The 21,027-nt window shown below is 37.5% G+C and overlaps 1 protein-coding gene across 2 annotated transcripts in view; it reads right to left on the bottom strand.

The window, feature by feature from the left end:
* The window catches only part of LOC116006062 (branched-chain-amino-acid aminotransferase-like protein 1), a 24,545-nt gene extending 4,265 nt beyond the window's left edge, over positions 1 to 20,280 (bottom strand). Inside the window, exons 1-15 of one of the 2 annotated variants that reach the window (XM_031246322.1) lie at positions 20,001 to 20,280; positions 19,604 to 19,702; positions 18,431 to 18,502; positions 17,460 to 17,552; positions 17,047 to 17,184; positions 15,715 to 15,773; positions 14,074 to 14,176; positions 11,765 to 11,932; positions 11,517 to 11,617; positions 11,019 to 11,073; positions 10,759 to 10,845; positions 10,617 to 10,668; positions 6,914 to 6,999; positions 6,540 to 6,593; positions 5,400 to 5,483 (exon numbers count right to left, since the gene is read on the bottom strand). In XM_031246322.1, the coding sequence (XP_031102182.1) occupies positions 5,400 to 5,483; positions 6,540 to 6,593; positions 6,914 to 6,999; positions 10,617 to 10,668; positions 10,759 to 10,845; positions 11,019 to 11,073; positions 11,517 to 11,617; positions 11,765 to 11,932; positions 14,074 to 14,176; positions 15,715 to 15,773; positions 17,047 to 17,184; positions 17,460 to 17,552; positions 18,431 to 18,502; positions 19,604 to 19,702; positions 20,001 to 20,090 (1,341 nt within the window). In that variant the 5' untranslated portion in view covers positions 20,091 to 20,280. Of the gene's footprint in view, positions 1 to 5,399; positions 5,484 to 6,539; positions 6,594 to 6,913; positions 7,000 to 10,616; positions 10,669 to 10,758; positions 10,846 to 11,018; positions 11,074 to 11,516; positions 11,618 to 11,764; positions 11,933 to 14,073; positions 14,177 to 15,714; positions 15,774 to 17,046; positions 17,185 to 17,459; positions 17,553 to 18,430; positions 18,503 to 18,844; positions 18,897 to 19,603; positions 19,703 to 20,000 lie in introns of those variants that run through there. The other variant, XM_031246323.1, reaches the window with a different exon arrangement.
* Between the last annotated feature and the right edge of the window lie 747 nt (positions 20,281 to 21,027).

The raw sequence follows: 21,027 nt of genomic DNA, 5'->3' as shown, positions 1-21,027 counted from the left end.
CACGAAAAATTAAAAAAAAAAAAAAAAAAAAAAAAAAAAAAGGAAAAGGAAAAAGCCTTTGAGCATTGTAGCATACTAGCATCAATCTTGGTAGTTATAGGAAATAGAAACTGCATAAACAAAACAATTTTATCTGAAATAAAAGTTTAGCATCTTCACAATAACAATTCCATCCACACCCCCACAGAAATAAAATAAAATAAAAAAAGGAAAAGAAAAGAAAGGGATTAAGCGATGGGCATATGGGAGGTGGGGGAAGAAAATGATTAGTAACAGAATATGCACATCCATACAACAAGGAGCTAGTAACATTCACCATTTCTCTTTAGCTCTTCTACAAGAATTTCATGTAAACATAATGTTAAACCCTAAAGCCCGTTTATAGATAAGTCCATTAGGGTTTCCTCTATTTTGTATAAGTAGTGATAGTCTGTACAGTTCTACTGATTGAGATATATACGAATACACATTATTCTCTCAAGATTCACATGGTATCAGAGCCTAAACCCTATGACCCAATCCCCGCCGCCGCCTCGTCGGAAGTCCAGCAGATCGCGAACTAATTCACGTTCCGACTTTGGCCTCGTGGTTTTTTTCTCCAATCTGACACCACAGGTCCCTCAGGAACGTCGTCGCGAGCATTCTGGTCCAACTCCGGTCGCCGTTCGCCGCCGCACGCGCCGCCACCGCCGCCGGGAAGTCCAGGAGTTTTCCGGCCATATCTCCGATTGAGCTACCGTTGCCACCATTGGACTCGGCTTGAGGAGACGCATCTCCTAGTGTCGCTCGTTTCCGCTGCCGTCGCCGGTCACCGCCACCGGCCGCCGCCGTCCGCCGTCGACTTTTCCGGCGAACCGACCAGTTCTTCAAAACAGTGTATTCCCTTCTTTGTTTTACCTATAATGGCATCATCTATCATTCCTTTACTTCCTACCCTATTATTACGGTTGATAAGTTAGTTGGGGGTGAGAACTATGCATCATGGGATGCATCTGTTAAATTGTGGTTTAAGGGGCAAGGAGTGTCTGAACATTTAGATATGAAGGGTGTAGATGTTAAAGAAAAGAAGGATGAGTGGGAGAAGGTCGATGCCTTATTGACAAACATGTTATGGCAGTCAATTGACCCTAAGCTCCATAACATTTATAAGGCTTATGAGACTTGTTATGAAGTGTGGAATAAAGCGAAGAGTTTATACACCAATGATGTTCAGGGTCTCTATTCACTAGTCACGAAATTCGCAAATGTCCTTAATCATCGTGGAGCTGCTGATTCGAATATGTCTGAATACTTAGGCCAGGTTGAAGCTATACAACAGGAATTCCATAATCTCATGTCACATAAGAAGGATGCTGATGAGCACATTAAGCAGTATGACAAGTTCTTTATGGTGTTTGCTCTGGCTGGACTTAGTCCTGACCTTGCACATGTTCGTGATCAGATTTTGGCTAGTCCTACTGTACCCACATTGAATGAGACTGCTGCTAGACTACTCCGAGTTGCATCTGCTCCTCCTGTTGAGCCCATTGGAGATTCTTTTGTTTTAGTCTCTCGAACAGCAGAGAAGGAGCTGTCTGGACATACCAATAACAATGGTGGTCGTCGTGGTGTCCGTAGATACGAGTACTGTAACAAGGTGGGGCACACCAAGGATCGCTGCTGGAAGCTGCATGGCAAGCCCTCACGTTCTGTCAATATGGTGCAGACCACTGGTTCAGAGACTCAGGCTCACAGTAGTTCTGCCCCAAATGACTATGAAGAGTACCTCTGGTTTAAAGCCTCCCGAGAAGCCACTACCACATCTTCCTCCAATACTGGTACCTCCTCTCTCGTTTGTCTCTCTCATTCCAGTACCCCTAATACTTGGATACTGGATTCAGGTGCCTCAGATCATATTTCTGGTAATGTCTCGCTTATGTCTAATGTTTCTCATTCTAAAACTATACCCATGATTACTTTAGCAAATGGTCACCAAACTCCAGCTGTTGGTGTTGGCCAGGCTTCACCCATTCCCTCTTTCCCTTTAGAGTCTGTGTTATATGTGCCCAATAGTCCTTTCAACCTTATTTCTGTGAGTAAAATCACCCGTACCCATAACTGCTCTATAACCTTTAGTGCTGATTCGGTTGTTGTGCAGGATCGCAGTACGGGGAAGGTGATTGGCACAGGGCTTGAGTCACAGGGTCTTTACTACATGCGAGGGGGTGTTGTTGCCAGTGCATCCACAGATCCACCTTTGCTTATCCATAGTCGTCTTGGTCATCCGAGCCCATCCAAACTTCATCGGATGGTTCCGGGTATCTCTGTTGAGTCTTTAGATTGCGAGTCGTGTCATCTTGGAAAGCAATCCCGTAAGTCTTTTCCAAGAAGAGTCAATAATCGGGCTGTGTCCCTCTTTGATTTAGTGCATACAGATATTTGGGGTCCTTATCGAGTCAATTCTACCTTAGGTTTCCATTATTTTGTTACCTTTATTGATGATTATTCACGTTGTACTTGGGTTTTTCTAATGAGAAATCGTTCTGAGTTATTTAAAATTTTTCAGAATTTCTGCAATGAAATACAAACCCAATTTGGTACTCCCATTCGTGTTTTACGTAGTGACAATGCCAAAGAATATTTATCTGCTCCTCTCCAAACCTTTATGCAATCTCGGGGTATGTTACACCAAAAGTCCTGTGCTTACACACCTCAGCAAAACGGGGTTGCTGAGAGAAAAACATAGGCATCTGGTAGAAATTGCTCGTACTATGATATTGCATTATCATGTTCCCTCACATTTTTGGGCTGATGCTATCCTGCATGTTATTTGATCAATCGCATGCCATCCTCTGTTTTAAACAACCTTACCCCATACTCTATTGTATATCCTTCTGTTAATCTTTTTCCTCTTCCTCCTCGGATTTTTGGGTGTGTTTGTTTTGTCCATAACATTACACCAGGGCGGTCAAAGATGGATCCTAAAGCCGTTAAGTGTGTGTTTTTGGGCTATTCCAGGCTACAAAAGGGTTATAGGTGTTATTCTCCATCACTCAAAAGGCACTTTGTGTCTGCTGATGTCACCTTTATTGAGTCATCCCCTTTCTTCCAGCCCTCTCCAAAAGACACCGGTCGAGAAGTCCTTCATATTCCTTACCTTGGTCCTCCAGCTGATCCTCCAACTGCCCAACGTTCTGATCCTCCACCTGATCCTCCAGCTGCTCCTAACCCCCCCCCCCTTCAGGTTTATCATCGCAGTCCTCGCACTACACCTGCTGAGACTCCTGTTGACTCACCCAGCCAATCTGATCCTCCTGCTGCGGTTCTACCAATTCCACTGGAATCTATCACTGATCCAACTGAGGCACCCACTGATCTTCGTAGAGGTACACGTTCTACTCGTAATCCCCATCCCATATATACCTTCTTGAGCTATCACCGTGTGTCTTTCCCATACTATGCCTTCCTGTCTCATCTGTCTTCTGTGCCTATACCCAAGACTACTAGTGAGGTTCTCTCAGATCCAGGTTGGTGCCAAGCCATGTTGACAAAAATTGGAGGCTCTTCAATCCAATGGCACTTGGGAGTTGGTACCTCTCCCTATGGGTAAGACTGTTGTTGGCTGTCGATGGATTTATACTGTGAAGGTGGGCCCTGATGGTAAGATTGATCGCCTTAAAGCAAAGCTGGTGGCTAAAGGCTATACCCAGATCTTTGGTTTGGATTATACTGATACTTTTTCTCCTGTAGCTAAGATTGCATCAGTCCGCTTGTTGTTGTCTCTGGCTGCCATTAATCATTGGGACCTACACCAGTTGGATATCAAGAATGCTTTCCTCCATGGCGATCTTAAAGAGGAAGTTTATATGGAGCAACCACCTGGGTTTGTTGCTCAGGGGGAGTCTTCTGGCTTGGTTTGTAAGCTTCGCCGCTCTTTGTATGGTTTAAAGCAGTCTCCACGAGCTTGGTTTGGGAGATTTAGCTCAGTGGTGTGTGAGTTTGGTATGGTTCGAAGTGAAGTTGATCATTCTGTGTTCTATCGTCATTCTAGTGGGAAATGCATATATCTTGTTGTGTATGTAGATGACATTGTTATTACAGGAAGTGATCAAGAAGGCATATCCAAGCTGAAAGAGTATCTCTTCAGTCGATTCCAGACTAAGGACTTGGGCAAGCTGAAATATTTTCTTGGTATTGAAGTAGCTCAGTCTCACAGTGGTATAGTTATCTCTCAAAGGAAGTATGCTTTGGATATTCTAGAAGAAACTGGTTTGTTGGATTGTAGACCTGTGGATAATCCAATGGATCCAAATGTTAAACTTCTACCAGGACAGGGGGAGCCATTGCCTAACCGAGAGAGATACAGGAGACTAATCGGGAAATTGAATTATCTCACAATCACTCGACTAGACATTTCCTTTGCAGTCAGTGTATTAAGTCAGTTCCTTGAAAATCCTTGTGATACGCATTAGGATGCTGCTGTTCGGGTTCTGAGGTACATCAAAAGAGCCCCAGGGCAAGGTTTACTATATGAAGATAGAGGACATGCTCAAGTTGTGGAATATTCTGATGCAGATTGGGCTGGTTGTCCTTTTGACCGACGATCTACCTCAGGTTACTGTGTACTCATTGGTGGTAATCTTATATCTTGGAAGAGTAAGAAACAAGATGTTGTTGCTAGATCCAGTGCTGAAGCTGAATACCGTGCTATGGCTCTTGTCACGTGTGAGTTGATATGGCTGAAGCATTTACTTCAAGAGTTACAGTGTGGCCAAGTAGCTCAAATGACTTTAATATGTGACAACCAAGCAGCTCTTCATATTGCCTCAAATCCAGTCTTTCATGAGAGGACTAAACATATTGAAGTTGACTGCCACTTTATCAGGGAGAAAATTGTGTCTGGGAGTATCAAGACTAACTTTGTCAACTCTGCAGATCAGTTGGCTGATATCCTAACAAAGTCTCTTAGGGCTCCTAGAGTTGGGCATATTTGTAACAAGCTTGGAGCATATGATTTATACTCTCCAGCTTGAGGGGGAGTGTTAAACCCTAAAGCCCGTTTATAGATAAGCCCATTAGGGTTTCCTCTATTTTGTATAAGTAGTGATAGTCTGTACAGTTCTACTGATTGAGATATATACGAATACACATTATTCTCTCAAGATTCACACGTAATAAAGCTGTTACGAATCCCACATTGAATAAATAGAGAGAAATATATGGGTTTATAAGGCCATGGATTAGACTAGCAAATTGATTAAATTCAATCTTTTAGTGTGGTTTGGCCAATGTGACATTTTTGCTTAGTATCATTTTAGTGACATTTTGCAAGAAACAAATATTAACCTAGTAGAATTAAAGTTAATGTTTGCTTAGTATCATCAAAACTAAAAATATGGAACCAAAACTAACAAACTCACAATGTTTGTAGCATTTGTTTCTGACACATATCCATCTTTGTCGAGCATAATAGCATCATCAGCTTTTGCATTATTCCCTTCTATCTGGAAGCAAAAGTACTAGTCAGAATATAGTGTAGTTTTCAATGCAAAAGAAATTACACGCAGTTAATTTAAGGCTTATTGGTAGAAAGGCCCAAACATTTATATATTGCCAATTATATGGACCTTTAAAATTTGGCAATTTAATATCAAACATTTGTATATTATGACAATTATATGCAATTATACATAACAATTACATCCAAACCTTTCAAATTTGGCGGTTTAATACCAAATCTTTGTGTTTTGTGACAAGTACATCCAACTATAATATCTAACTCGAGAAAAAGCATGACCTAACCCAACTTTGATGAATTGACTATTAGTTTGCATAAAAATTATTTTTAAAATTATACTTCAACATCATTTTTTAAACATTATGTATCAAAATGTCTATTTCACAACTAAAAGTTCCAAAATAAAATCTCCAAAAAACTATTTCACATATATATAAAAGTATATTCAAACATCCGGAGGAATAATAGCCAACTCTGGAGGGCCAAGTTTGTTTTCGGGTCAAATAATGTAATTTTGGATATAATTGGCACAAGACAGAAAGGTTTGGTATTAAATTGTTAAATTTTAAAGGTTTGGCTATAATTATCACAAAGTATAAAGGTTTGAATTTTTTTCACCAATGAGACTTAATTTAATCTCTGTTGCAATTCTCTATACCACATCTCTGTTGCAATTCTCTATACCACTTCCTCGCCCCCTCCTCCCCCATAACCAAGCTTACTTCAATGTTTATCAATGTATCATCAGTAGCATAGAGTATATGAAATATTTTAAATGCCCTGACATTTTAGATTACCTCAAATGATTTTGAAATGCAAGAAATGGAGGTTAGGATGGTATCTATAAGAAAACCCTCTGAATCCACTTCTAACTTGGCAACTGTTTCCATTAAATAATATTAAAGCATGATATAAAATCTTCTGTAAATATTACCAATTTACCACTTCCTTGCCCCCTCCCCCTCCCTTTTTTTCCTTCCTCAAGTAGAGCATGCAACAGTATGATGGCAGATATTCAATTAACACAACATGAGAAAGATACCTTTGCAAGAATGTTGTTGAGAAGATTGTTATGGTGAATCTTGGAATCCAAATTCTGTGACAGAATAGTAATCAATTACAGGTGGGAAAAGAGAGATTTATCATTCCTCATTTTCACATATTACACCTATTATATCTGATTCGTAAGGGGTAGAATAAGAAAATATGGAAGTGATAATTATAATTCCCTTTTTGACATTCATAGGGTGTTTGACCTTGCCCCAACAAAAGCTTATCCCTGATGCATTACATGCCTTCAAGGAGGCTTTTGCCACATCACATTTTTTTGCTCAAAGAAAAGACAAGGAAAATAGACAAGCATGCATCTCATGTAAAGCAAATGTAATACTTCATGAAGTAACATGCACGTCTCACATTTGGAGAATTGCGCCTAGTGGTTGCTGTGATCAATGTGATCCCTTTTGCATTGTCATAGACAGGTGGTTTCCATTCAGGAAGCACTGCAAAAAGCATAAGAAGTAAGGCAGAAAATACGTCAAAAAACCAGGCATTTAAATGTAGAAAATAGGAAACCTTAAGTTTATTTTCTCCTAGTTTAGTTTGTTCCCTTAAGTTATTGTTAAACAATAGAATAGCAAAACAAAGTATTCGTATATATGTTCTGTGTGTAAATGTACAGGAGAGTAGAGCTATATATACTAGTATAGAACTAACCCTAGCCACAGGTTACTAACACTAAAACCTAGGGCTAAGAGTAAATATCTCAACTAACCCTTATATCTCTAACACCCCCCCCTCAAGTTGGACATAGATTTCAACATGCCCAACTTGTTACATATGTGTCACATGAACCATAAGACTCCAAACCTAGAACTATAAGTCTTGAACCTTCGAACCATGCTGTGCCAAGTCAGTCCACAATGCACCTTGTCCGCACCAACAAAGCTTCCACAAAGCTACAAACCATGCCAAACACCACAACCGCAGCGCACCTGCCTCTCACACCCCAGCCAAACACCACAACCGCAGCGCACCTGCCTCTCACACCCCACACCCTCACCACAACCGCAGCGCACCTGCCTCTCACACCCCACACCCTTATCACAACCGCAGCGCACCTGCCTCTCACACCCCACACCCTTATCACCGCTGCTTAACACCGCAGCGCCACACCCCACACCCTTATCACCGCTGCTTAACACCGCAGCGCACCAGCCTCTCACTCCACAAACCCTTATAACCGCTGCCTACCACCAGTGTTTTCCTGTTTTCTTGTTGCGTGCACACAAACTGGTTCCTCCTGAACCATTCTTCAGCCGCCGGCCTTCCATAATAGCCGCGACATATGCCAGGTCCACACCACCTCTGGCACCTGTGCTGCCCATCACTGCAACACCCCTGGACTGCCTCCAACTCTCACACCTTGGCACTCAAAACAAAAACCTACTAACTAATTATTTGTCAGCTTCCATCCCAGCAGCCTCACCATTAACCTATTGCCCAATCATTCTCATTTTCAACACTCCAGCATCAACACCCCACCAACCACAACCACAGTTGCTGGCAACTACCAACCACCACTGCCGGAAAGCTTCACCGGCCACCACTACTCACCACCGTTGCGGTTCTTGGTTCTTCCATGGCCATACAGGTGTTGTAAATTGCACTGTCAGCAATAACAAAAGAAAAGACGAAGGGCCAACACCACCAGCAACCATCCACTGCTGCTGGAGTTATTCTGCTGCGACTATGGGAAAGCCTGCGAGAGAAGAGGGGAGAAGGAGACTTGATGGTTGAGACACCACCACTCCAGATCTATCGGGCTTTCAAAAACGAGCCTACCAGAACAAACCTCGACCGGAGCAACCGCCAGAACGAGCCTACCAGAACAAACCTCGACCGGAGCAACCGCCAGAACGGCGCACACGCGCCGGTGGCTGCCCCGCTTCCCCGCCAGAACGGCGCACACGCGCCGGTGGCTGCCCCGCTTCCTCCCCAGAACGGCGCACACGCGCCGGTGGCTGCCCCGCTTCCTCCGGAGAACGGCGCACACGCGCCGGTGGCTGCCCCGCTTCCTCCGGCAGCTTCGCCTCTTCACTCCGACCAAAACCCACTACCCACTCACTCAACCTCGCTTTGATACCATGTTAAACAATAGAATAGCAAAACAAAGTATTCGTATATATGTTCTGTGTGTAAATGTACAGGAGCGTAGAGCTATATATACTAGTATAGAACTAACCCTAGCCACAGGTTACTAACACTAAAACCTAGGGCTAAGAGTAAATATCTCAACTAACCCTTATATCTCTAACAGTTATGATAATGTGTTCAAAATCTAAAAATAAAATAACCCTAGGCAATTATAAACAATATGAGAACAAATATAAATGCTAATGGTCTTGGCATTAGATGGCCTAGATTCTTGAACTAATCGAATTACAAATTTGGAGTCAATAATTTCCCAAATAAACCTTACCTTCAATACTAATATATTGCAAGGTGCAATAGAGATCCAAGTGCTACTGCCTCAATGAATTCCAATCCATTATTCTTTACATAAATTGAGTAATTTCAGTACTTGGCCAGCGGAAGTTTCACTCACAGCCACCTCAAACGATTGACCAATTCATGATTCAGATATCATGTTTGCTTCATGATAAGCGCCAAGAACAGTCAAGTTTCGGGTCATATTTGGATAACATTTTACAGTTTCATCACCCAATTGTCAATTGTGAGCATCTTTCATGGTTAAAACCTCTAATTAACACCTAACTGACAAATTCAACTCAGAGGATGTGTTTTGAGTCATTTCCGCAGGGTATAGCAAAGTCCTAGACCAAAAAGAAGCAACAAACGAAGAATCAACCGAGCAGGAGGCCACCACGCATCACCACACGCGTGGTGATGGGCGTGGAATATTTCCAGAACGCAACCACGCATCACCACACGCGTGGTGATGGGCGTGGACGCGTCCAGTAGGGCAGCAGCGGAATTTCGACTTTTTGGACAGCTATTTAAACCCTCCTTTCTCATTTTTGAGGAGAGCTCCACAATTCTCAAATCTGATTTCTCTTTCTATTCCTTCCCCTTTGGGGAGGAAGAACACACTCATTCCCACTAGAATAGATTAGTTTTCTTAGATTAAGGAAGATGGATGAAAGGATTGAAGATGTAGAACTTATAATTCCTTAGGTAAAATACTCTCTCTTTTTTTTTAGATTGCTTCTTTGAATTATTGCTTAGTGTAATTTTACTTTGTTGTTCTTGAATGTCCATTATGTTTGAGTAGAATAGTTTGGGGTGTGTGTGCCCATGTTAGACAATTGATTGATGCTTGAATTTTGCCTTATGATTATGAAGATTGTGGATTAGGATTGTAATCTTGTGTGGGTGATGTTCCTCATGCTTTGCTTCTATTTCGGCCGGAATAGTGAGTGAACTCGGTGAAAGTGAGTGTGTGCACGATAGCGGCCTCTCACGAGTCCAACTCATCTACATCCCTGCCCTTAGTTTGAAAGGACAAGGTCCGGAAGGAGTGGTAGGCAAGGTGTTCGATAAAATGCCTCAACCGAATGAGGATTGAGAGTCTGAGTGTAACGTCACTCAGTATAAATACTATGACTCCCTAATTCAATCTCGAAACTCGTTTTCAAATCTCCTTAGGACGATCAAGCGATTTGTTTAACCATGGTGTACACCCCCTTCATTTCCTTTTGAATTGTTTAGTTTACTCTTGTTCCTACAACTCCCAACTTAATTATCAAAACAACCCTTAGTAATACTTGCAACTCTTACCTCTTAACACCTTCAATGTCAACACCAATTCGCTCCAATTTGTCATCCTTGAGAGACACGACACTCGGGGAGTCTTGACTCTTCGTTTTACCACTTCCATACCACTCATCGCACCTCACCCAATACATACATCCTTGTCACTTCAACTTCTTTATTATTTATTTCCTAACAGGTTCTCTCTATTGTTATGACTACTTCCCCATCACCTGGTGCTTGAATGGAAAATTGCATAGGCATGCTGCCTCATATCCATAAGTATGAAATTTATACAATAAATTTATAAAAATAAAATAAAATAAAATAAAATAAACCATCTTACCAATTAAAGTGCATCCATAAAGGTTTAAATCAGGATTCATTCCAGAAGTCACCTAAATGCAAAAACAAGAAAAATCAAAACATATAAAGAAAATATTGTTAAGGTTTTACTAATTTGAAGGGAAAAGGGGATCAAGGTAAACCTTCTTGCCCCGCGTCAGAGTTAGTCGTATATGTGCACCATCAAGCATTCCATTACTTATAAGAGTCTTGAAAATGGCATCCTTGATCTGCATGTGTTAGCTTAAAGTAATGCTCCAAATTTACGCACATATATAGATGTGGCAATATTTTATATTTCACAAATACTATAGGAATTGAATGCATAAGGGAAGCTATAATATAATTAACACTCAGGACAGTCTTAGAAGAACAAATGGAAAATTGGGAATTGAAATATTACCTCTTCACGAGTTGGTACACTAGTGAAAGCTAGGGCTTTTGCTGAGTCAAACAACCTAAATAAAAGAACAAAATATAAGTCAATGTCATTTGTTTAGCTTGTTATCCATTAAGCACGAATAAAGTGTATAAACCACCCCTAATAACAATAACAACAACAACGACATGAGTGCAATAAGTGAAAAAATCATGCGAAATGGTAACCTACAGAATCTTGCAATATTTCTCCCATCACCAAGTACCACACTACTAAAGAGAGCATTTGAGTAAAGAACTGTTTGCCATATCTCACCTTCAGTGTCATTCATAATCAATTCCTACTGTGTTATCCATCTTAAAATGCATAAAAGTCAGCATTTTCTGAAAAGATCATTTACTATTTGAAAAATGAAGTAGGTGGCCACTATAAATTATTTAAAATATTTGGAAATGGATAGAAGGTTGACAAAACTCCAGCAATAACCCAATTAAAAACATTATGAGAATTATTTCCACAAACCGATCTAAATGATCTTCAAGCTTTAATATCTTTTTATTATAGACTCGAAGCCCTTCCCAAACTGCATCACCGCCTTGGACAACTGAATCAAACACAGAAACCTTGAAATTATGCATTAGTGTCAGAGTTAAAGTTTAAAAGCCTGCATCAGAGCAATATGTGAAGAAAAAATGATAATGAAAAAGGGATTTTATTGTCCAGCATGCCTTGGCAGAAATAATATCTTTATAACTAGAACATAAAGTTACCTTTGCACTCTCACGGGGCAAAATCTCATCTCCAACCCATACAAGAAGCTTTTCATTAGCTGGAACAGGAAGCTTAGGATGAGGTGAAGTCCTTCTTGAATGATGCCGAAGCATTTTATAAAAAGGCAGGCTTTGCTCCAGCAAGTCATACAAAGGTGATGGAAAAGGCTGAAGATATTTGGAAGAAGAAAGAAAAGGATTCAGACAAGACTTTTCATCAATATAAGGAACATGGAACAGAAGGAACTCCCTATCATCATCTGGCCTTATTATTTACCAAATGGCAATTGCGCTATTTAGATTTTCCAATTGTTGATTTAATTTATAACAAGTGTGAGAATTATTAAAAAATAAAACCAAACCAGCACATATTTTTGAAGTGGAAAGCATAGCAGAGCAATGAGGCACTGCCTCACTTTAAAGCGCAAAGTGAAGTGTCACTTTCATACAAAAAGCAATTCAAAGTGGCAATCATAAAATTTTATAATTGAAAATGATATGATTCAAAAATATTACAGTTGACGTCATCATTTTATCATCTTATAGTAATACAAGTATATTGTATCCTCAATCATTCATGTATACCATTGAGCAATCGAACAAAATCACTTTTTACAAAAATACTACGGAGTACAATTTATACAATAAGAGAAGAATAATACAATCACTTTCTCATAATATTTAATTATTCATCATCAATTATCTATATTTATCTATCTCTTTACAAATAATCTAATAAATTACAACTTAAATAATTGTAAACTAAGTAATATGCCTTGTAAAGGTTTAGAGAAGTGGATAGAGAGAATAAGTGAATAACTCTTCCAGTGGAGTTGTGGACAGAGTTATTCTCTCTCCACTTGAAAGATTCCACAGAGAGTTATACCTCTCTGCCCACAAAGAGTTCCCAGTGCATTAGTCAGAGATGAAAACCAGAGAGGGTGAGACAAGGTGAGAAGAAAGTGCCAATTGTTTTCAAAAAAAAAACCAACGATATGAAGAAAAAAAGTCTTGAACTGTGGGCAGGGTGGAAGATAAGTAAGAAAGGTGACAGAAGATGGATGAAGAAGAAAGAAGAAAGTGTACATAGCTGATGTCATCCGAGCCTTTGGGTAGAGAAGAAAGACAGAAGCATACCAGGTTTGCATATTTTAGCCCAAAATTTTTGGTTGACTCGTTGACTTTGCCATTTGTAGAAAGCCGCACTTCCTCTGGTGATTTTGCTTCACTCACTTTAGACCAAAGTGATCGCTTTGGCCTGCTTTAGTCCATATCTGCACTTTGCCAAAGCAAAGCAAAAACTTGCAGATCACAATTGCTTCATCGCTTTAGTGATGAAGCAATCTCTTTTGACAAGTATCTAGGTTTTGAAAGAATATAAAAGTAAATAAAAATAAAAAATTGAAGTCTGACCACTTAAAACTGAAAACAAATAATCACTTGCACAATCCCACTCTGCCCCGCCCCCCCTAAAAGAAAAAAAATAAACCCCAGTTCAATCATTGTAGACAAAGATTGATAATTTGTCGACTCACATAGCTTCTTGGAGGTAATAGCCAGATTTCTAATTAGATTAGGAGCAAATAAGGGAGAATCAGCGGAAGCCATTGTCATCAGAAAATATTTTAAACCTCACAAATAGTCAGAAAATTATCTGCAAAAGCAATTTGGGAAGCATCACTGATAAAAACTAGTTAACTACCCCAAAAAATAAACAAGGTTGATGGACCAACACGAGATTGGAGCCATGACAAGGAGGTCAGGCATGATGGCGCATGACAATGGCTCCATGACAAAGAAATGTGTTACCTTTGCCTAAAGTTGTTGAGGTGACTAGTAGCTTCAATTTCAAAAAACCAAGCAACGCAAGCAATTAATTTGAAGAGATAAAAAGTGCCAAGCACTGTTCATGCATTGTTTACTCATAGAAGAATCAAGCCATAGAAAAGCTGCTCTAATACACTTTTGAATAGATTTAAAAGCTACATTATAATAGCATACCTTATATGAGTACATGTAGAAATGCACATATGCATACAAATGGAAATAGCCTTTAGGTTACCCAATCTACCTAGATGATAACACATTAAGTTTACCGTCTAGCCTTTACTCTACCTTTATATCTCAACACCACCAATAATGTTAGTAGCCAATAATGTCATGTAAAACAAACTCACAACATGTTATAAGATGCTCTTTTTCTTTCACAGCATTTATATACAATAAATCAAAACAGTTATCAACATCTAAGTTAGAAGTTAATTCATCACTGTTTCATATTTAACCAAAGTTATCTACATAAAGCATACCGAAGGGTACTTTCTAGGTGGAAGGAAACATGTTGACTTATGCACGCTTTTATACCACCATGGAGCCCAAATGCCATCATATGCTTTTGGCCCTACTTCCCATCTGGAATTAAAACATGTTAATTGTCAAGCACAAATTGCAAATATAATGCAACAACACTCAATAATTTAAGATAAATGGCCTTAAGAGTCTTCTACTTAGCTACATTTGATATCAATCACCAAAAAAGTGGGGGTTCAATTCAAAATCAAGTAAAGCCTTTCCAATATCTACATACTAGAGTTAACTCCAAATTACACCAAAAACATGTGGGAAATGCAACCATATGATTAATAATGAGCTTGCCTTTAAATATATGTACAGTGTATTACATCAATAAGTCAATAGAATATTCCTTTTCTTTCTAGATTTATATAACTAATCTTAACTAAGCTTTAATTCCAAACTAGTTGTGGTCGGACATATGGATTTTATTTGTCCATTCAGATCCTTTAACGCTAGTTAAATCATAACCCTTGTATTAGCATATCTTTCTTAACCAAATACAGCCAAGAAAGTTTTGGACTATTTCACAGTAATACCCACAACTTTGAATATATAATTTACATTTTGAAGTCAAAACTCAAACACCTTCACTAATGGGTGTTGGGTGTTCATTTACTAAAATAGCCCTCTCTTTCTCTTTAAGTCTTAGCAAGTTGATTTGTTTATAATGAAGCCAAGAAACATAGACAAAGCTACGCATAGAGCGAGTGTGTGTGAGAGCTTCGGGCATGAGACTCAAAAGAAGAATAGAATTGGGTTTTTCCTCCTATCTCCACCAAGCTTGAATCTTTGGAGTATTTGAGTAAAGACTAGGTTAAGTTTTAACTCCCTTTTTACTCTGAGTTGGATTTATTATTGGAGCCCTAAAATTGGTGTTTGATAAATATTAGGGGTTTTGGAAGAGGTGTTTGGGTGAGCTAAACTTTCTAAGGTTTGGAGGATTTGAAGTAATTGATTAACTTTTCTCCCTTCATTTTTGCCAAACCCATTACTTAGTTTTGGAATATCTTAACCTTTGAATACCCATTTTAAGGTTTGATATGAACTATATATTTTGGATTTTTAATATAATATGATGTGTGAGCTATTTATGATTCTTAAAGTGTATTTGATGAATCCATTATTTTATGATTTGGTGGCATACAAATCCTACTCATTTTGGGTACACTAGTAGTAGAGCCATAGAGGATCTTGCTTGTTTGGTAGTTCAACCCTCGTAACATGTTTTTGTATCCCCTTTTGCCTATTATTTTATTATATACTTAACTAGATGAAGATTGACTTCACGACATCAATTTTATCCACCAAGTGGAGAACAAGCCAAAATATAAAACTTATAAAAGATCTTCAATTTCAAACTTCAAGGATCCTACTCAGCAACTAGTAGCAAACACATACAAATTGTAAACACAGTGCATTGCACATTTGCAACTTGTTTTAAAATATTTCAGTTGTCAGAAGTAAAGATATGCAAGTTTCTGCATTCTTTTTCTTCTCATTAAGACCAGAATTTTTATGGAACTTGGACATCTGAAAAGAGAGATTTGCTACATGGCAGAAAAAGTAGTTAAATATTTCAAGATGGTTGGGCTTACTTGAGCATTGAATCTTGAAAAGGTATGCCAAGATCTTCACAAAGGCCATGTAAGGTAGCCTGCAGAGGACAAAAAGACCTAGTATTTAATAAACAAAGTTTTGGATGTGTAACCCACTGAGACAGAAAAAACTACACTGTATAATAGAACAAAAGCAACTAAAAGAACGACTACAAAACAAGGCAGGGAAATATCATGCAGAACAAGTAATGATTCATGTTCTAAGAAACCTGTATTCATTTTTGTTTTGCTTTTTAGCCCTGTGTGCACATTTCCATTTGTACAAAAATATCTCTGTAATAAACAAATGCAAAAATAGAAGTTTCACTTTGAAACACACTAATCAGTTGAAAATCCAAGCCTGCTTCCCAATCAATTGCTATACTAGGCATATAACTAGAAAGAATCGAGCAGGAAAAAAAAATACTCCGTAAAAACAAAAATAAAAAAATAAAAAAGCAATTTGTCACAAATTATTATGTTCAAAAGTACCATATGATCTTATAAGCATAGAGTGAAAACCATCCATATTCTTTTTCTCTCTTATGATAACTCAGCTTGTTTACATTCATAACACACACCTATACTGATTTTTCTATTCCAATAAAAGACATGACTCTAATATTCATCCATGACGAGCATTCAAGTGAGGAAAAGCAAGGTACAGAGAAATTATAAGCAAAGCATTTGTTAAACTATATTCAGACAAATCAGAGCCTAAGAGCAGAATAGAAAAGGGCAAAGAATTTAGTTAACATATGTGCATTTCCATCATTATATGATAATTTTATTAAAAAAAAATGGATAGAAATGTGAAACACAGAGCATTTTACAGTTCTTGAAATGGAATAGTTTCAAACACAAATAATAAGAAGTAGCAATCATGTGTTTTAAGATTGTACGTTAGACCATATTTAGACAAATCAAAACCTATAACCAGAAAGCACAGAATATTTTATTAAAATACATACAATTGTTTACATTGATGTGTGGTAATTAGCAAAATGTATAGAGATGTGCTTCACACAAAGCATTTTCCAGTTCTTGAAATGGAAATGTTTCAAACACACAGATAACAAGTAACTAACAAGCTTTACGTTAGTGTTGAAGAAGAAGAATTTTTATTATTATCAAAAGCTTACAACCACTCTACAAACACCAGGCAATGTATAGGGAAAAACAGGGAACAGAAAACTAAGACAATAAATGGAAGCATGGCCAAAGGAACAAAAGTCTACTCCTAGGAATACTAAAAGACAGATTGAGAAACACAAAATTATTCTCAACAATAAGGTTAAAGAAAAGGAAAAAACTTGTAAACTAACTCAAAACCTCAGGATCAGTTCGAAGATCTGTTGTATCAATGATCGGTGGGCGCTTTCCTAGTCTGCATAGCTCAGAGTATATAGAGACAAGGTCTGCCAGCCCTAACTCAGAAAAGGATGAGGGCACAACCTCATCAAAGGATGGCTGGCAACATAGCAGATGAAATGTAAATCAATAAAATGGATGAAGGCAAAACAGAGCAAGAGAAAGTCATAATGAGATGGGTGTAATTTCTTTTTTTTTTAAGCGATGGGTGTAATTTCTAATACTAGACTAATTGCTGTAAATATTAAGCATTTAACAATTTAAGGAAGTACTAGTCACTTAATGATGAAGAAACTGAAAGACAGGTCCTGAAGCATGCAACTACAATCATAAGCATCTACACAGAAAAAAAAAAAAAAAAAAAAAAACACTACCAGTATTTCAAGGGGACTCCTGATGAGAATAAAGTGTTTTCCTCTCTTCATTAAATCATCTGTCAAACCAGGCAAGTTGTGCTTAGCTATGTGCTGCAGAAAGTAAAAGGGAGTTAATACAATGAAATATAAGTCAAATTTTTTTAACTAAAGCCGTCCATATTCCAGCAAAAACTCTGCACCTACTCCGCCTAGTGAAGGCTACTCAACAAATCAACCAACTAATGATCCACATAGACAACATGTAACATATTAACAACTAGCATGCATCACTTTCCTGTTTTGTTACATTGCTAGAATTAAACCAAGTAAGGCTTTTTCACTAAATGTCACCAGAGGTGAAATCTCAGCATATGTTTCAACTGCCAATCCATACAGATGTTTCTCCATTAGGACAATTTATGGCTTGGCTTGCTGAAAATTCCTGTAGTCTTTCTATCACATGGAACCATAAATACATTTCTACCTTTTATGTCTAACCCAAAGAAAGAAAAATTTAATGACAAAAGGCATGTTCTTAACAAAAACCTACAAAGCATGCAAGAAAAAAAATTAATTATATTTGATATCAACTTAAGGTAACTAATTTTCAAATCTTTCTAACATAACACATAAAAGAAAATTCTATTCCAGTGTTTCTTCAGAATCAGAAGGCATCTAAATTTTCAAGATCTCTTCAACACTACACGCAAATTAAACTTCTGGTTTTCCATTTCAACATTCACTTGGAGTTAAGTGATCTCATCCCCATCCCTGAGACCATTATCAAGCGCAAAACTTTCTGTTTATCTCAGGAGAATTCAAAACAAAAGATAACAAGATTTCAGCTAGAAAAAAATGCTCAATCACCACAAAAAATAAAATAAAATAAAATACTAGAAAACAAATATTATTAGGTGTATACAACGTGGTAAGTTGTCAAAAAATAATGTCAAATCAAACTGATTTATCACATAAAGTCACTAGATTACCTTACAGTACCGATATTTCTTTTCTCCTGGACCAAATATTATATCCTTGACCACCTTATTTCCATCAGACTCCTGTTATGTTCAGACCATGAGTTTGAAGTACAGATATAAAGATTACTAAAAGTCCAAGCTTTCATTAAAAACTATGAAACAAGCAATAAGAGTTATATTATTTGCATTTAAGACTTTGACCTCTCCGCTGAAATACTGGGTTAAAGAAAATTCAAATGAAAATCATGTCCGCTGGAAATCAGGCATTAAAATTAATTTAAAAAAAAAAATTAAAAAAAATTATTTACAATCAGATTGGAATTTGAAACAATCAATAATTTAATTTACAATCTATACATTCTTGAATGCCCTTGTCTATCTTACTAGAATTGCTTCATTCAGCAAATTGTCAATGTGGCTTACACTTTTGCAGCATTACAAAATCAAGGGCTAGCACAATCATCTTGATCCGAACCTTTATTAGAAAAGTAGAAAAACCAGTAAAATGAGAAATGAGAATACAGTTTGTGTAATTGTTTTCGCTTCTTGAAGTTAAACAGACAGAAATGCTGACCATGTCAACTCATACTAGACAACTGTCAATTGATAAGGATGAATATCACTCGAATATATTCAATAAATAAAAGAATAAACTGCAATCATTATGTTGTGTACCACTGAGTCACTGATCCACATATTCATTTTTAGTATACTATAGCCTGTAGGCTCATTTTCATTGTATTACAAGTTCATTTATAATAAGTTTATTATTTTTTGAGTACTACTGACTCTGTTACAATGTAGTATCTGTTCCGTTCATAGCTACTTTCTCAACCTACTGAAGCACAAAGAGTCAACAATCGCCTCCACTGAGGCTCGAACCCACTCCCTTCCATATGGGAGAGCAACCGGATGTCACTAGACCACAAGGTCTTTGGCATAATAAGTTTATTATATTTTGATACAAGTTCATTTTTAGTGTACTACCTGAAAATGAATCTATAGTACACTAAATTAAAATTGAACAAGCAGTATACTAAGACTGACCCTGCATCAGTAGTCCACCTTCCAATGTGGACCATGATCCACTGCATAATTTGCCCACAAACTGTGGGTGGTTTCTAAATGACAATAGCAATAGAAGGATGGATAAATATCCATACAGACACAGACATGACATACCATAGCCGAAAGAACTTCATCCCTGTAGGGCCTCTTTGCTCCAGTTACTTTGAGAAAATGCGCATACAGAGGTTCGTCAAGAACTTCAATATCATCCCTCTATGAAAAATGAGTAAAAAATAACAAGTACATTATCAAGAATCAAGAATACTATAATCCTTTAAGGACAAGACTACCAAAAGTTTTGCCTTCAATGAAAACATTATATCCATAATACGACAAACACCCATTTTTAGTTCAAATTTCTTTTCTTATACCTAAGGGATGGGGAACGATCTTATGATCTCCTATCTAAACCTAAAGTCACCGTCACCAATTTCAAGTTTTTAATCAATCATATCAACTACACAAATCTGAGGACACAGAAAAAGCCATAAAATACAATAAAATTTGAGACCTGGGCAAAGGAATACATAAGGCTGGTACTGAGAGACCTGGGTGCAGACCATGAATGAATCACTTCAATTTCACATTTGGCTTCTCCCATTTTAGGCTTATTTTCCGCAGTTCTGATACGAAAAAACTTTATACGAAACTGAAGAGAATTGCTGGGTTTCTGAAAATGACGAGTCACAAGTATACACGCAGAGTTTGCTGTGATAATGTAAATTATGCGAAAAGATACGTGTAATCGCTCTACGAGAGAAGATACGTGTAACCACGTTCACGGCATTTCTATATTCGCGCATTCACATGCGTTTTCTGAAATTCGAGAAAACCAGAAAAGACAAACGAACGGCAGTTTGTCTACACCGCCCGGGTTTTCGCCTTTTCGTCCTATCAGTTTTGACTTTTGAAAGTACAAAGATTTTTTTTTATAACAAGTACAAAGTGTTATAATATGGATATTAGAGTTGATTTCATTTTTTTCTTAGATTTATATGTGACAATTCACTTTTAGTCATTTTTTATTAGAATATTCTTATTTAGTCTTAGTATTATTGTGGCATGATCAACTGTAGTCCTCCAGCAACAAAATCGTTGAAATATCGTTAAATACAAAGACATTTTAATCTTTTTTATACAAAGTATGTTGAATCGCTATATTTTTTATGTTTATTCTTTTGAAAACATTCATAATTGAAGACCGAAATATCCTTATATTTAACAATATTTAAACTTATTTGTTAATAAATGACCAAAATTGATCATGCCACAATAATACTAGGACCAAAAGTGAATGTTTTAATAAAAAAAGACTAAAAGTGTATTGTCACCTATAAATCTATGACCAAAAATGGAATTAACTCTTATATTAATATGGACATTATAACCATTTATGACAATGATTTTTGTAACATTCTTTATATATTATCTTCCTTCCATTATGTAAGGATTCACTGAATAATATGATCTACCTTATCTGTTTCTATTCTATGTTCTCTTTTTCTTTCCTTTTTTTTTGAAGATAAACGTAGCTATTC

This window comes from Ipomoea triloba, chromosome 15, assembly GCF_003576645.1.
Source record: "Ipomoea triloba cultivar NCNSP0323 chromosome 15, ASM357664v1".
Taxonomy (NCBI): Eukaryota; Viridiplantae; Streptophyta; class Magnoliopsida; order Solanales; family Convolvulaceae; genus Ipomoea; species Ipomoea triloba.
The sequence above is the reverse complement of the archived record's forward strand: the minus strand, read 5'-3'. Positions and strand labels throughout refer to the sequence as shown.